The sequence below is a fragment of the Lutzomyia longipalpis genome, chromosome 1 (assembly GCF_024334085.1).
Source record: "Lutzomyia longipalpis isolate SR_M1_2022 chromosome 1, ASM2433408v1".
Taxonomy (NCBI): domain Eukaryota; kingdom Metazoa; phylum Arthropoda; class Insecta; order Diptera; family Psychodidae; genus Lutzomyia; species Lutzomyia longipalpis.
In genome coordinates, this window is record NC_074707.1 from 6,927,805 (window position 1) to 6,943,508 (window position 15,704).

General features: G+C 39.0%; 2 protein-coding genes across 8 annotated transcripts; one reads left to right on the plus strand and one right to left on the minus strand.

Annotated features, from left to right (window-relative positions):
* The first annotated feature begins 245 nt into the window (after positions 1-245).
* On the plus strand, positions 246-15,678 carry LOC129797656 (la-related protein 1). 7 transcript variants are annotated; one of them, XM_055840441.1, is made up of 10 exons: positions 246-522; positions 676-983; positions 3,035-3,643; positions 3,813-3,921; positions 4,004-4,116; positions 7,897-8,759; positions 8,843-9,949; positions 10,021-10,916; positions 13,394-13,715; positions 13,786-15,678. In XM_055840441.1, the coding sequence occupies exons 3-10, from the start codon at positions 3,038-3,040 to the stop codon at positions 14,060-14,062; spliced, it is 4,293 nt and encodes a 1,430-aa protein (XP_055696416.1). In that variant the 5' UTR covers positions 246-522; positions 676-983; positions 3,035-3,037; the 3' UTR covers positions 14,063-15,678. The 7 variants fall into 7 exon arrangements, with proteins under 7 accessions (XP_055696416.1, XP_055696433.1, XP_055696424.1 ...); XM_055840458.1 differs by having other exon boundaries at positions 255-597; XM_055840449.1 differs by having other exon boundaries at positions 255-447.
* On the minus strand, positions 5,548-6,512 carry LOC129797841 (peptidoglycan-recognition protein SC2-like). The gene is made up of 2 exons (XM_055840689.1): positions 6,364-6,512; positions 5,548-6,293 (listed from the first exon to the last, which is right to left on the minus strand). The coding sequence occupies exons 1-2, from the start codon at positions 6,422-6,424 to the stop codon at positions 5,779-5,781; spliced, it is 576 nt and encodes a 191-aa protein (XP_055696664.1). The 5' UTR covers positions 6,425-6,512; the 3' UTR covers positions 5,548-5,778.
* Positions 15,679-15,704: the final 26 nt, after the last annotated feature.

A 15,704-nucleotide genomic window follows, 5' to 3' on the forward strand; every position in this document is an offset into this window, starting at 1 on the left:
TTCCAATAAATTAAAAGGAAACCAGGTATATTTGTTTTTAAAAGAAATAAAGCTCGATCATAAAATTGTTTCTTTTATAATTTTTTTTGTCTAGACTCAGTATTCTCCGTATTTTCATTAGGCTTCTCAGGAAATGTTAAGTAGAAAATTCTCCTGAATTTTTTGAAAGTTTCCAAAATTTCGCTGGGAAAACACTAAAACAATTACAGTGTAGCATCAAAGTTGGCCATCAAGTCGCATGTTGTCATTTTTGCATAGCGAAGTTGTGTGTACTTCATGGTACTGAACCACATGGAGTGTGTGCGAGCAATAGAGTAAATTTTGGAAAAAATCAGTGGTTTAGCGCTGAAAAAGTGCTCAAGTGTATCACCCATCGGTGCGACCGAGTGTTTTGCAGTGAATGCGCGTGAGTGTGACACGGCAGACGTGTGGAAAAGTGCGTGAAAAGTGTGTTATCAAAAAAGCGTGTTGTCCTGCTCTGACGTCAATCTGTCATACCCATGAGAAATTGAAAACTTACATGTAAGTTTCCATTTTACCCGACCCATGGTGGGCATATGACAGATTGCCATCGCGGAGCTCGGGACAAGGAGTGTGGTCTGCTCATTTTTGCACACACAAACACAGAGACACGCGCGCACGTACGGCAAAGTAGATTTTCCTTTTCCCCCACAGCAGCAGACCGGACTCTCTTGGCAACGGGAGAAGGCAGCTCAAGTGAACCGGAGGGAGTGATTTTGAGTGTGAGGAGCAGCTTTTTGGGGCACCCCAGTGGTGGACAGTGGAATCCCGTCGCCCCCGTCAAACATGGTGTGCTCATAACACGTCGCGGTGATTAGAGTGTCTCTCACATCGTGTCGTGCTTGAATATTCCTCCGCCACACATTTTCATCGCGTTATAATCTCTCATCGGGCAAAGAGAAGCGAGAGAGAGGTGGTCGGTCATAAAACAGCCTACAAATACAGCGATAGACGTGTGAAACGTATGTATACTTTATTGTGTAATAATTCCACACACGAATTTTATGCCCCATGTCGCCCAATCGTTCAATTTTCCAACCATTTCCACCCGTCCAGCACTCGATTTGTGCACCGTGGCCCCCCTTGGGTACTCCCCGTTGCGCATTGCTGCACACGCTGACCCTTCCGGCGCTCTCGCTGGGCCACACACGGGCCCTTTTCCCTTCCCCATTCATGGCAATATTGCTCATCGTCTCACTGTGTCACTGTGCCTCGGCTTTTGTGATGCAAAATTTCACGAAATTTTCAATTCATTCTGTAATTTTGATTTTTTGTTTCAAACATTAAAAACTTTCACTTTCAAAAATGTTTTATTTTTATTTTCCTTGGGAAAAAACTTTGATTTCGATTAGCCAGCAAAAAGTATACAACGAATTAATTAAAAGAAACCTTTGCAAATGACCTTCAAAAGAACTTTCCCTAAAATTTATTTTTCCTACCTATGCCGGCTAATTAATTATCATTAAAAATTCGTTAAAAAGCTGCTCTGTCTTTAAATTATTATTTAAATAAAAAAGATAATAATTAGGACTAATTAGAAAATGTCCAGGTAACTTCTTGCCAATTATTACCTTCAAACCCTTCAATACTCTCAGTCTCAGTTCAGTTCTTGAATTGCAAAGTCAAAGAATACCAGTAACAAAGAGATTTCCCAATTCTAAAAAATAAAAACGTTCTTATCCTAATTAGTTGGTATACCACAATCGTGGCATACCAAGTATTGTAATCGTCGGAAAAACCGACCCCCTCAGATCGGGCTCAAACTTGGTATGAGCACGTTTTAGACATCCCACATTACGAAAATGGTGGTGGAAAATTTTTGATCCGGCCGGCCTGCCGGCCCGGACTCCACATTTTGCCTTATAACTCAAGAGTGGTAACCGATAGAGACTTCCGGTTTGAAGTTTTCTATAGAAATGTGGGTGTAAAATTTCATTTTTTCGCATTTTCAAAATCCAAGATGGCCGCCGTCCGCCGTTTTGAAATACCGTCGATCAGTTCCCTTAAAGCTAGAGGTCTGAAATTTTAGTATGTTGTAGTGCTCAGTGAGACGTTTTCATCGATAACTCATACTTGAAAATCGGTCAAGCGGTTTAGCAAATATGGCGGCCTAAAGCAAAAAGTGTTTTTTCGATATAACTCGAGAACGGCTTGACCGATTTTGACCATCTTGGTATCAAATGAAAGGTATTGAGAAGCCCTACAACTGTCTAGAACATTCCAAGTTCCAAAAATGGCCGCAAGAGGCGCTAAAAACAAAAACAAAAATTGCCTAACTTTAAGGGGCTATATCTCCCAACATCTGTTATCGTTTTCCTTTAAATTTTGATATGTTGTAGCCTGACTCAATATCTTTCATCAGTCCAAAAATGAAGAAATTCTATGTCACCGTTTAGAAGATATAGCCATTTGAAAAATTCTTGAATTTTAAAAGTTCTAAGAGTTATATCTCTTGAACGGATTGTCCGATTTTGCTCAATTTGGTATCAAATTAAAGGTTTTGCAATTCTCTACAACTTTCTGGAACATCAGAAACCTCTAAAACCATTCCTTGAGGACAAAAAGTCCAAAAAACTGTTTTGGTAGAACAAAAATCCGCAATTTTGTGTTCTGGAGGTGACCTTGAAATGTATCGAAATATATGTCAGATTATAGCTTATTTCAATACCTTTCCAAAACTAGTCAAGAAATTTCTGTATGTGCAATAGAACTTGAGATATAACCATTTTTGTCTTTCGAATTGATGAATTTCATAAAAAAAATCAACTTTGCCTACTAATACTACTTAAAAATTAAATTACAACGCATAGACTGACCCATCCGCGTTGTGGTATACCAACTTTAATAACTGGACGCGTTATGATTGACTTTTCCTTTAGAATATTGTTTTTCCGTCTCTAAAAAGTAAGATTTTCAAAAAATTCTAAGAAAATAAAAAATTTCACGAAAAGTTTCAGCGAAATTTTGAAATGTGTCAAACCTCACGTTTTTTTTTGGGGTCTTCTTTTTTAAGGTTATGGCAACGAAAACGCTGGAAAAAAGTACCACACTTAATCCCTCGAGTGAGAATCAGCCACCACACCATGGCACCACATCGGCTACATCCAGTTCCTCCTACGCAAATGTGGTGAATAGCTTGAAGGCAGGTAGTGGTGGTGGTGGGCACTCGATCGTTGAGATGAAACAGCGGAATGACAATAACAAGGAGAACGTTCTCGAGGATAAAGTGTCGGAGGAGCAGCGTCCTGGGAGTGGGCCTGCACCTGAAGCCACATCCCCTCGGGAACCACGAGGGGCATCTGTTGGTGATGCCGAGGACGATGATACATTCATTCCGGTGGCATCTCTGACAAAGAAGGAGCGTCGCAAGGAGAAGCGTCAGCAACTCCGTGCAGCACGTCCGGAAGTGAGTGGGACTAAGCCACAGGGTGGCACGACAGAGAGGAAGGCGGCCACAAAGAAGGCTGCAGCAGAGGGTGGTAAAGTGCCGGCAAATGGGGCCACCACATCCGCTGATACAGCCACAAATGGCGGTGGAGCCAATGGGCATGAGAAGGGGCCCAAGGAGGAGACTCCGAAGAAATTTGTCGAGGCTCCAATTCCCACTGTGAATGCATGGAAGGTGAGTGTCTGTGTAGCCTTGAGGAGAGTGGCTTGCACAGGGAGGATTGTGCCACACGGCAGATGGGCCAGCACTTGTGCAAATAAGACCAATTTCTCGGGGAAAATAAATCAGCCTGTTTCCAACGCAAAGCAGCACTAAAATATCTTTTTTTCTCCACATTTAACAGATTCAAAATCAAACAGAAGTTATCCCGGAAGTGGATGTGCTCAAGAGTAAGAGAATCCTCCAGCCGAAGGAGCAGCAGAAAATTCGTGCAGCTGCTGACCAATCCAAAGGTTAATTCACATAGAATACTTTTTCAAGGGAAATTATGATTGTTAAAAGAAAATTTCTCTTTCTTTAAATGTTTTCCTTCAGGAGGAGCAGAGAATGAGGCAAAAGGTGCGGAAGCAGTACAATCAGAAACCCCCAATATTGCCAAGATTCTCAAAGAGGAGAAGCAGCAGCAGCAGCAGCACAAAAGCAATAAGGTAGGTGACAAAAACTTGTCCAAAAAATAGTCATTTTGAAATTATTCTCTCTCCCTCTCTTGTTACCTTCGGAAATTCTCCTTTATCAGCTTGAACACCACGCTCTCGTCTTGTAGGAGGTCTCCTTATCATATCCCCCACCTTCCGCAACTGTGTGGAAAATCATTCAAATGCGATATTAATTTTTTTTTCTTCGTCGTCGTTTCACCCACTGCCTCACAAAAGAAATCTCTCTCTCCCCCAATACTCTAGCTCTAGCTAGATGGGTGTCGATAAAATATTGAGAGACTCTGTGGCGAAATTTTATTGGGGCTCCCCTCGTGCAATATTATTTTGGTCCAAATTAAATTGGAATTTATTTTATTTTTAACACACAAAAGTCTTCTTAAAAAAAGTCATTCCCGCGGCTCAATTTTTTGGGGGGCTCTCAGCTGGGAAGTTGGGTAGCCCACACCATTCTATGCAAATCGGGTTTTCCCATTCATAGAGCGACGACGACAAATTTCCACCTGAACAAGGTAAAAAGCTCATAAGTACTTTTTATCGCAATCGTTACTGGATAATTAAGTGCCCCCCACTTCTGGTTTTCAGTATTGGCACGTTATCTAAAATGTTTCACAGTTTTATAGAAAAATTATCATGAAAAATTTTTACTTCTATTTGTTTGAGGAAATGACATTAAAAGGCATGACGTTAGAAGAAAATTTATATTTTAAATAAAAAGTTTTGGGGAGTTTTTTGAGTTTGTTGGGAAAGTTTCTGTTTTTTCTCTACAGTTTTCAATGGGAAAGCATTAAAAATATATTTTTGCAAAGAATATCTCATAAGCTTCCGGAATTTAAAATAAAGAAAGGAGTCTATTCACTTTTATTCATTTTCTACCATAGAAGCAAAGTATTCAAGAAAGGGTTAAAAAAAAAGTATTCAGGAGAAGAAACCGAAGAGATTTCCTATTTTAGACGGAAAGATGCTGGAAAATAATGTGAAAGAATTTATCTCCATCGATGATCTTTAAAGTTTTTGTCCCCTTGTTCTCAAAAAATTCTTAATGCTATGAATGAGCTTTAAACAAGATTTTGTTTCTCTTTTACTTATAAAATTTTCTGCACTTGAACTATATGGGGATAGCTAGCATAAGCTAATTCCTTCTACTAATAAAATTCCATTGATAATTACGATTTAACGATTATTTTATAAATTATTCTCTGGAATCCAATTTATCACAAAAGATCTATAAAATTCAATGTTCTAATGATCTTCTCGTTGTTAAAAAAATTTACCATAAGTCCTTTGAATCTTCTTATCTTCCACATTATTTTTGAAGACTGAAAGAAAGAAAAAATCCCTCCCAGTTAAAATCAACAGAAAAATTAACAATTGAACGATCCTTTCTTCCTTTGGGGTGTAGTTATTCTCAAAAAACTCACGAAATTGCTTGCAAATGAAACTTTTTTTTATAAAGAAAAAATTGTTTCTTATTTATATTATTTTTCTTGTCCTTCTTATCACGCACATTCCTTGTCATACACGTGGAAGAAGTTCACAAAATCCTTCAGCAGTAGAATTCTCTTTTTTTTATTCCAATTTGGTGCAGTAGGAGGAGTCCCAAAATCGTGTTTGTCAGCCAATTTTGCGTGTTTTTGTGTTGTGTGTGTGTAGTATTTACAATGGGCTGGGGTTGGCATTGAAACGTGGCCAGGTGCGGATGAGGTTGAAGAAGGCATCTCCTGGGCAGGCAGTGGCAACAGCCTGACGATGTCCAATGAGCCAGTAGTTGGTGGCAATGTGTCCACCACCTACACCGCAATTGATGAGACGCTGAAGGGCAAGCTGGGCAGCAGCATTGGGAACGCGGGATGTGAAGGTACCGAAGACGCAGGCTCCGACGGATTGGTTATTGTAGCCTGGGGCGTGAGCTCCCTGACGGCGCCAGCCACGACCTTCGTAGGCAAGACCGCACTCACCGACGCAGAAGTTGTAGCCAATATCAGCCCAACCATTGCCATCCATATGCCAGCCCTGAATGTTGCGCATCTGCTGGGCACAGGCAGCCTGTGTGGAGCAGAAAGCTCCAGCTGTGTGGTGGACAACAACGAAGGGAGCTGGAACACGTGGAAGGGCAGCAGTATTGGCATTCCTGGCACCCCATTGAGCACGTGTGATGATTGTTGGGCACGCTAGGAAAGAGAAAAGAGTACAAAAGTTAATAAATCCCAACTAAAAGGGACACTAATAAAGGACACTTACTGGCTTGGGCAGCAGCAAAGGCCACACACAGCACGGCGAGAGTAGCAAAGAAGCGATTCATGTTTACGGGAAACTTCACGAATAAAGTGTATGCCCTGAACGGACTCTTCAGCTACTTTTATACCTTTCTGCTGAATGTCTTATCAAAAAGATTTGCCAAGAGCCCCACGACAAGTCCAAGTGACGCCGATATTGGGAAGAAATTATATATTGAAGGGAGATTTAGTAGGACCAATTTTTTGTACTCCAACAATTTTTGTTGTTGATTAGATTGTTTGCTATCGAATCCATCGCAATTTTCCTATCAACATGATACGATTTGTAGGGATTTTCCCCACTTCATAGTAAATTGATTTATCTCGTGTTTAAGATTTTTTCTTTTTTTTTCTTTATTTAAGATTTTTTTTGCTAAGGAATGTTGTTGAAGTTTGGTCAGAAGAAAATACTTCTTGTTTCTGTATGAAAGTTAATTCACTGATAAAGACTTTCTCATTTTCTTTTGTATGATTGGAAGAAAGAAAGAAAAGAAGATTAAGGCCTTTTCCACTATTCTGTCTTGATAGTCTATTTTTAACATTAAGGCATTAAAAACTGAAGTTAAATCTACAGAAATCTTAAGTTTTAAAAGTCTTTGAGAACATTTAAAATTTTTTTTAGAATTTTCTATTCAAGAATAAATGCAAATATTCTAAGATTTTGAATAAAAAAAGTTATATCCTTATTGAATTTTATAAGAACTTGATAGCCGAGAGGTTCAAATCATTGCTCATTATTCCCAACTATCAAGTAACTCAGGTTCGATTCATATTACTGCCAAATTATCTACGCCTTTTTCTTTTCTTTCTCTTCTAAGTCTTTTCCTTAAAAGAATTAACAATTTAATGCCAAAATTAAATTTAGTGCCAACACTAAAAGCAGCAAAATTTAATCCCCCCATAATGGGTTGGCGTTTACATATAGAGGAAAATTGACCAGGTGAGCACATCGTGAATGAAACGAGCTTATCGATTGGTGGTGATCTTGTGTGGATCCCCAATCATGCTGCTCCCCATGGGTTGCTCCGGTATAAGAGATGGCAATTAATCATTAGTGTGTACAAATTCCAATAAATGCTCTACAATGGAGGAGAACCTTTTCCCACACATAAGCTGAAAAAGAGTTAAATCTTTCTTGGTTCTGTGCGCAAAAGTCCAATCGTTTCACCAAGTTTTTTTTCCTGATCGTTTTTTTTTGTTTGTATTTCTACCTTGTCGTCATCTTGTGGAATCTCGTGCTGTCTCCTGATCCACCATGATCCCCACCTTCAATCATACAATAAATCATTCATTTCTCAATGAGTTTTCTTTGCTATACCTACTTACTCTGTGGAATTTATTGAATCGTCTACACATTTCTGTGAGGGAGGGAGAAAGAGAAAAAAATGCGGAATTTGGAAGTTGTTTTGGGACATTTTGTGTTTATTACTGCGCGCAGGTTAATGTGGCAGAGGTTTTTTTTTAAATGAGTGTTTCTCTCTATTTTTGGTCGTTTTAGGCGAGTGATTTTACCAATGTGGGCGATTGGCCATTGCTGGGAAGTGGTGCGCCCGGAAATGGTGGAGGTAGTGGTGCAAATTCTGCTGCCAGTGATGTGAAAAAGATCCCCAATGTATCAGCAGCAGCACCACATAATGCTGCAGCAGCAATAGAGGTGGGTGAAAGTGCAGAGGCACCACCACAACCACCATCATCATTGGCAAAGCACACTGCAGTGCAGGAGAAGGAGGCCACTATGCCAAAACCGGAATCAGCTGGTGTGGCACGTACGCAGCAACAGCAGCAACAGCCTGAGGTGAATGGGAGGAATAATGGCACAAATCACGATGGATATTTGGACAGTGGGCCATCGACATCGGGTGCGGCGTCAAGCAATCGCCGGGGATTCCGCCCAAAGTGGGTACCACTTGATATTGAAGTCTCCAACAAGCCACAGCGTAGTGGGAAACGTGGTGGACGCGATGATTACCATCATGGGGGGAATCGCGGTGGGGACTTTTATGCGGGACCCCCACATGGACGCCGTGGGGGCTCCTCGGAGTACCCGGGTAGAAGCAATCGTCGCTTCAAGGGGGGCAATTCGGGACGTTCATCGGCTGCCAGTGGGCATCACAATGGTGGACCCACAGCGCCAAGACGCGGTGGAACACGTCCATCGCGTACCGTGAATACCGCCTCACCCGTGGATCCGCATGTTATAATGCACGATCCTGAACGCTTCAGGGAATTCGCAGTGGCGAAACAAGGGGCTGATTTGGCGGCCTACATGATGCCTTACATGGGTACCTACTACTACAACGGGGTCCCAGCGTATCCGACCATGGATCAACCTAGTCTTAAAGAATGCATCAAACGACAAATGTAAGTTAAGACTTTCTTCTTTTTTTTATAGGTTCTTTAAATGAATTATTTTGTTCTTTTTATTCAACAAAAAAAAACAACAGAGAATATTACTTCAGTGAAGAAAATCTATTGCGTGACTTCTTCTTACGTCGCAAAATGGATCCTGAGGGATTCATTCCAGTGACCCTAATTGCATCCTTCAATCGTGTTCAAGCCCTCAGTTCGGACACAGCATTAATCATTGAGGCAATACGGGATTCGGATAAATTGGAAATTGTCAATGATTTCAAATTGCGCACCAAAACAGATCCATGCAAATGGCCTATTATATCCACAATTGACAATACAGGTGGTGGTGGCGCCTGTACACCAACACCAATTATTGCTGCTGCTACAACCCCAACGAATCCAATTGTCCCTCCTCAAGCCATTGTACCCCAAACAGCACCCGCCGTTGCGATGATACCCATTGAGGTGCCAGCGGTGAATGTGAATCAATTGGCAGCAACACCCCTGAGTAAGATCCCCCCACCGCCGGTTCCGCGGAATTTTCGTTCAAAAACCGGCGTTGAGAGTGTGGGAGAGCCACGAAGGGTGACACCAGTGGCAGTTGTGGAGCACAATGGAATTGGGAAGGAGGACTTGAATCCCGATGTCCCGGAATTTGTGCCACCTGCCAAACTCAGAGATGCCCCCGCACAGCGTGGTGTGGGGAAACGTGATCAGCAGGTGCCAAAGGGGGGTAGTCGCAAAGGTGGTAGTCGCGATGTGGATGCTGAGGTGGAGAAGGTGATGTTGACTGACAATAAATTAGGGCACGATGATGATTGCGAAGGGGAGGAAAGTGATTCGGATTTATGGCGTGAAGTGAAGCGACGATCGAAGCACAATAATAGCAAAGAGACAACACCAAAACCCACGGGGAGTGGACATCAGCAGCAGCAGCAGCAACAGCAGCAGCATCAGGGAGCTGCAGCAAGTGGGGCTGGTGGTGCAAAAGGTGGTAATCGACGACCACGTGTTGATGAGAAGGAGGAATTGGATTTTCAGTTTGACGAAGAACTGGATATACCCATATCAGGGCGGGTAAATCATTTCACGGAGAATTGGTCAGATGATGAATCTGATTATGAGCTATCGGATCGGGATATCAATAAAATTCTCATTGTGACACAAGTGACGAGCCATCGGACGCCCAAGCATGAAGGGTAAGTTTTTACATTTTTTTTAGCTTTTAAAATTCTATAAAATTTTAAATTTTGCGTTTGAATTTCTACAGATACGATCGCACTGGAGACTGGACAACACGCACAAAGATCGCCCAGGATTTGGAGCAAGTGATCAATGATGGTCTCATAAATTACGAAGAGGATCTCTGGGAGACGGGTCGACGTCCAACGTCGAATAATTACAAGACAGTCAATGTGATTACACAGGAGGATTTCGAGAAGATTGTCCCGCGTGCCGCCAAGAAGGTTAACCCCGATGTTCCACCACCGCCACCGCCAACGTTTACTGAAGCTGGAGTCGCTGCAGCAGCAGCGGCGGCAGCAGCAGCAGTGGTTAATTTGGAAGAGGATGAGACGCAAACAACACCAGGTGGTGGACATCGTAAGGCACGCTTCTATGCGGTGAATAAGGATGAGCTGGTTGATCCACGTACACCGCGTAAACGCAAGACACGCCACTCGACGAATCCCCCTGTTGAGAGTCACGTCGGCTGGGTTATGGATGTTGTTGAACATCGACCACGGACATCGAGTATGGGCAGTTCGGCAGGAACAAGTCCCACGGCATCCAGCTATGGTTCATCCGTGCCACAGAGTCTCCCCGTGTTTCAGCATCCGTCACATGCCCTCCTTAAGGAGAATAACTTTACGCAGCAAGCCTACTACAAGTACCACCATCGATGCCTCAAGGATCGCAAAAGGATGGGCCCAGGGCAGTCGCAGGAGATGAATACCCTCTTCCGCTTCTGGTCATTCTTCCTGCGTGAGAACTTCAACAAGAGCATGTACGATGAATTCCGACAGCTTGCCAATGAGGATGCTGAAACTGGGTTCCGCTATGGACTTGAGTGCCTCTTCCGCTTCTACTCGTATGGCCTGGAAAAGAAGTTCAGACCACATCTCTATGAGGATTTCCAAACAGAGACTATCAGGGATTATGAAAAAGGTCAGTTTAATGCTTTTTTTTTCTTTAAAAATAATTATTTTTAGTTTCTTCTTGGAAAGAAAATTAAAAACTTTAAATTTATTCAAAAGTCATGCACTTTTTATCGCGCAAAAAAATTAATTTTATTATCGTTACGTGGAAAATCATTAAAGCACGCTTAAGCTGTACTGTACATTCAGGGTGTTAAAATAGAGCTAAAATTGTTGCCAAGAAATTCAACAAGAAAGCAAAAGAGAAATGAAAAGGGGGAAATTGAATTTTTACCTCGAAGGGCTCAAAGGTGTTTTTAGAAGAAAAAATGTACTGGTAAGCTGACCAAGCTTACGGGAGCTGTGTTTCTTTCAGTGTACCAATTTTGTGAGAGCAAACTAGAACGCAAATTAATTTAAATACGCGCAAAGTCGGGAAAAGTAGAAAAGTCATACCCTAAGAAATCTTTAGAAGGCTATATCTCGAGAACGGATCCATAGATTTTCATAAATTTTTTTTTGTTTTAAAGGTCTCGAAGTCAGCTATAACATATCGAAAACTGAAAAAAATTTATGTCGCCATTTTCGAAAAATTCGAGTTCGAAATTTTCGAAAACTTTGTTTTCGATTTTAGCGCCTCTTGCGGTCATTTTTCGAAGTTGCAATGTTCTAGACATTTGTAGGGTTTCTCGAAACCTTTCATTTGCGCTTGAGTTGATCAAGATCGGACTTGTAGAACCCGAGATATGACATGTCAACTTTGGAAGGCTATATCTCGAGAACGGATCCATAGATTTTCTTCATTTTTGGCATGGTGATAGATACTATAGTCAACTATAACATATCAAAAAATGAAGAAAATTTATGTCGTCGTTTTCGAGATATTCATCGAAAACTAATCGAAAATTTTGTTTTTGATTTTTGGCCCCCTAGCGGTCACTTTTGAAACTTCGGATGTTCTAGAGAGTTGTAGGGTTTGTTGAGATCTTTCATTTGACCCCGGGTTGATCAAAATCGGTCAAGCCGTTTTCGAGTTATGGTCGATTTTCGATGAAAAATTGTGGTGGCCATATTGGCTAAACGGCTTGACCGATTTTCGAAAATGAGGTATCGTTGGAAAGCTCTTAGTGGCCCCTACAACATATCAAAATTTCAGATTTTTAGCTATTACAGGGGCTGAGATATAGCAAAAACAAAATTTTGAGGTTATTCAAAATGGCGGACGGAGGGGTGGGGGGTAAAATTTGACATCATAATCAGACGTCTTCCAGTCGACTTTTAAACTTTGCCGTTTACCGCAAGTCTCTATCTATTACCGTTCTCTTGCAATTTATGGTTGAACTACGGCGGACGGCCGGCCGGCCGGACGGCCGGAAAAAAATTTTTTTGGCGCATACGTTTTTTGGAATGTGGGGACCCTAATTCGTGCTCATCCCAAGTTTGAGCCCGATCTGACGACTTTCGATTTTGCTCGGTACACAAAAGCTGTGTCTGAAAGAAACACAGCTAAAATTGCCAAAAATTCTGATTAAAAAAAGTTGTTGATCCCAAAAGGGAGAGAGAGAGAAGAAGTCTTCAAAACATCTCTTCATGTCTCGTGCTTTTCGCGCGTTTTAACCTTTACGACAAAGAGAAATTGAGTAATAAAAAAAATAATATAAAAATTATCTCATTTTGGGAACTTTAATGACTTGTTTGCTTAATTGTAAATAAGAAAGAATCAGCACTGGGCGCAAGAGAAGCGTAAAGAAATAATCAGCTACGCTAAAAATTTGCTTCTTGTTTTATTTTTTTTTTCTCTCTCACTCCTTTTGCCAATTTGCTAAACTACTATATGTACCTACTTGTTTTTGTTGCTTCTTCTGCTTGAAGAATTGTTGAAGAAGAGGGAGAGTCCGAAGGGAGGAAGAGAGATTAAAATAGCAAAAATAAAATAAATAGACTCGACAATGCGCGCGATATCACAACATTGTAGTGAGCGCTATCGCTGAAAGATCGCAACTATGACGTTGAGAATTTATGTCACAGCAAATGGAATTGAAATTAAATGCAAAGAAGTATAATGAAATAATGTGGAAAAATAATTTAAAATTGTTTTCTCCTTGCTGAAATTTTAAGAGCAATTCTTTATAGCCTATTCGATAGAAATTATCTTTGAAGATATTCTGGAGTTATTCAGTCAAACAGAATTGAAGGATTTGATAGAACCTAAATTATTTTTGTTTGATTTAACCTTTTTATAAAATAATAAAAAATAATTTAAGTAAATTAATACAAAATAAACATTTTTCTGTTCTTTGGAATCTATTAATCTAACAGTTCTAATTGATTTTTAACTGTGATTCTTTTAGAACTTTAAACCTTATAGGAAGAATACTAAACAAAGAAAATTCATCAAATTGTTAAAAAAAGAGAATCTTCTGCAAAATTTAAATTTTTTCCATTCTTCAATATATTTTTTTAGATTTTTCACGTGAGTTTTTCTTTTTTTTTAAATGAATATTTCAGGACAACTGTATGGATTGGAAAAATTCTGGGCATTCATCAAATACTACAAAAACTCAAAGAAGCTAAGCATTGATCCGCAACTCAATGAATATTTGGCTAATTTTAAGACAATCGAAGATTTCCGTGTGGTTGAGCCGCAACTGGATGAAATGCTTCAGGGTGTGGGTTCACTGAGGACGTCTCCGGATAAGCGACGTCACCGGAGTGTGTCTGAAAGTGAAGGTGCTACAACATCTGCTGGTGGGGAACATCATGAGCAAGAAGTGAGACCAATTGTTGGTTCACTCGGCAATCGGAATGTTCAGCAGAATCGTGATAGAAGGTACGGAGAAATTTAGATTTTCTTTTTATTTGTAAAAATTAAAAATTAAAAATTAATTCTTTTTTCGTAGAACTGGTGGAAGCAATCAACGCACAAGAGCTGGATCTTTTGGGTCAACAATACGATCGTACAAGAGGAATCAGCCACAACAGCAGCAACAAGCATCAAGTAAGTCCCAACAAAGTCATAGCCATACTGATGGACCATCCTCCCGTGAAGTTCCCAGCGCATCCACCTCTTCAGCTGATGGTGGTGTTGCTGCAATGACTTCCAAAGGTGCTGAAGGGGGTAAAGTTCAAGCGAAAAAGTCCAAAATTGATGCTCCAACGACGAGTACCAAGAAGTGAGTGAAGAATTTTTCTTTCTTTTACCACAATTATATCATTTAAAAAAAGAGAAGAAGTAGAAAGCAAAAAAAGAGAGAAACATTTGCAATGCCCCCACGCCTCCCTGCAGAATGTTAGAATTTTTGGTAAAGTGCCAAATGGGACTTTTTCGTCGATGCGTCGTCGTTTTGGACGCGGAAAAGCTCAATAGACGAGAAGGTTTTTTTTCTTTTCTGTGTGTTTGTCTGTTTTGTATGAGAGAGAGAAATGTTTTCTTATTTGTTTGTTTTGTTTTTCTCTCAACAATCAAAAATAATAGAAAAAAAAAAGTTTTCCGGGAGGAACTTTTGAAAGAAAATAAAACACACAAAAAGGAATTCAAAAAAAACTTTAAAAAGCAAGAAAACAATCAATTGCTAAACTTAAAAAAAAATGAAGATTTTGTATAGAAAAAAATGAGATAAATTGTATCAGAAATTGCTCCTAAAGTCCCAAAGGTTATTGAAAGAAAAATCTACGTGAAAATGAGATGAAAAACTACTGAAAAAAAAAGAAAACGATATTAAATGAACATAGAGGGAAAAAGAAAATCACTGGCACTGCTGTAAAAGTTAAAGAACACAGACAATCCTTCACGGATATTTTTTTTCTTTGAGTTCTTTTCACTTTTTTTTCGTTCTTGTTCTACAATTTTTTTTTCACTTTGCCTTCAATATTTTTTTCTTAATAATTCTTATTTCCCTCATAAGTTGTCTGACTTTATTTTTTTTTCTTCTTTATCTTCCAACATATATTTTGTTTTAAAGACATTAAATACCATGAGAATGAAGGAATAAAAAAAAAACAATTATTATATTGATTTAAAATGAGAAATATTACACATAATAACGATTTACACATTTAGAAGTTGTACTTGTGAAATGATGATGAAAAAGAAAACTTATTAAAATTAAAAAAAAAATGCGAGTGTGTTAAATAATAATAAAATAATAATAAATGAAAAAAAATGAAAGATAGAATATTTACACTGATATATAAAGAAAACAACAAAAAAAATTTAAAAAAAAATAGTCCTAAATGAAAAAAAAATCTTGTAATATATTAAATATATATTATTAAAATAAAAAAAAATCATAATGAGTATAATTTTAGGAAAATGCGAAAATATTGGCCAAGCGAAGGCTTTAAGTGAGTTAATAATCTACAAAGAAAATCAACAAAAACTTTATTGAAAAAAAAGGAAAAACTTTATGCGCATTTTTTAACACATAAATTAGTAATGTTTTTTCTTGTCTGGGCTGCAAAAAAATTATATATGATTCGCTGAAAAAAAGAAAAAAAAATCTTCAAAAAAAATTCCCCAAAAAAAAGTCAAAAATCGTCTTAGAAAAAAAACAGGATAATCGTATTTTGATTTTACTAAACAAAATATATACGAGATGAACCTTGATTTATCTTTAATAATATTATATATATATATAAAATTATATTACATTTAAACACTATATTTTTAATGATGGAGATATATATAAAAAAAACACAAAAATTGTAACATCGTTGAATGATTTTTTTTGGATTGAAGATAAAATCAAAAAATGTGAATGAAAAATGAGAAAAAAAAAGATTTCAACACCAAATTTATGTTTTTATTGCGGGAACATTG

Bases quoted from the DNA above. Each gene is read 5' to 3' on its own strand.
- LOC129797656 (XM_055840441.1), top strand. From the start codon at position 3,038: ATGGCAACGAAAACGCTGGAAAAAAGTACCACACTTAATCCCTCGAGT. The intron at 3,922-4,003 runs GTTAATTCACAT...GTTTTCCTTCAG, and splicing joins AGCTGCTGACCAATCCAAAG to GAGGAGCAGAGAATGAGGCA. The intron at 10,917-13,393 runs GTCAGTTTAATG...TGAATATTTCAG, and splicing joins TATCAGGGATTATGAAAAAG to GACAACTGTATGGATTGGAA.
- LOC129797841 (XM_055840689.1), bottom strand. From the start codon at position 6,424: ATGAATCGCTTCTTTGCTACTCTCGCCGTGCTGTGTGTGGCCTTTGCT. The intron at 6,294-6,363 runs GTAAGTGTCCTT...TCTCTTTCCTAG, and splicing joins CTTTGCTGCTGCCCAAGCCA to CGTGCCCAACAATCATCACA.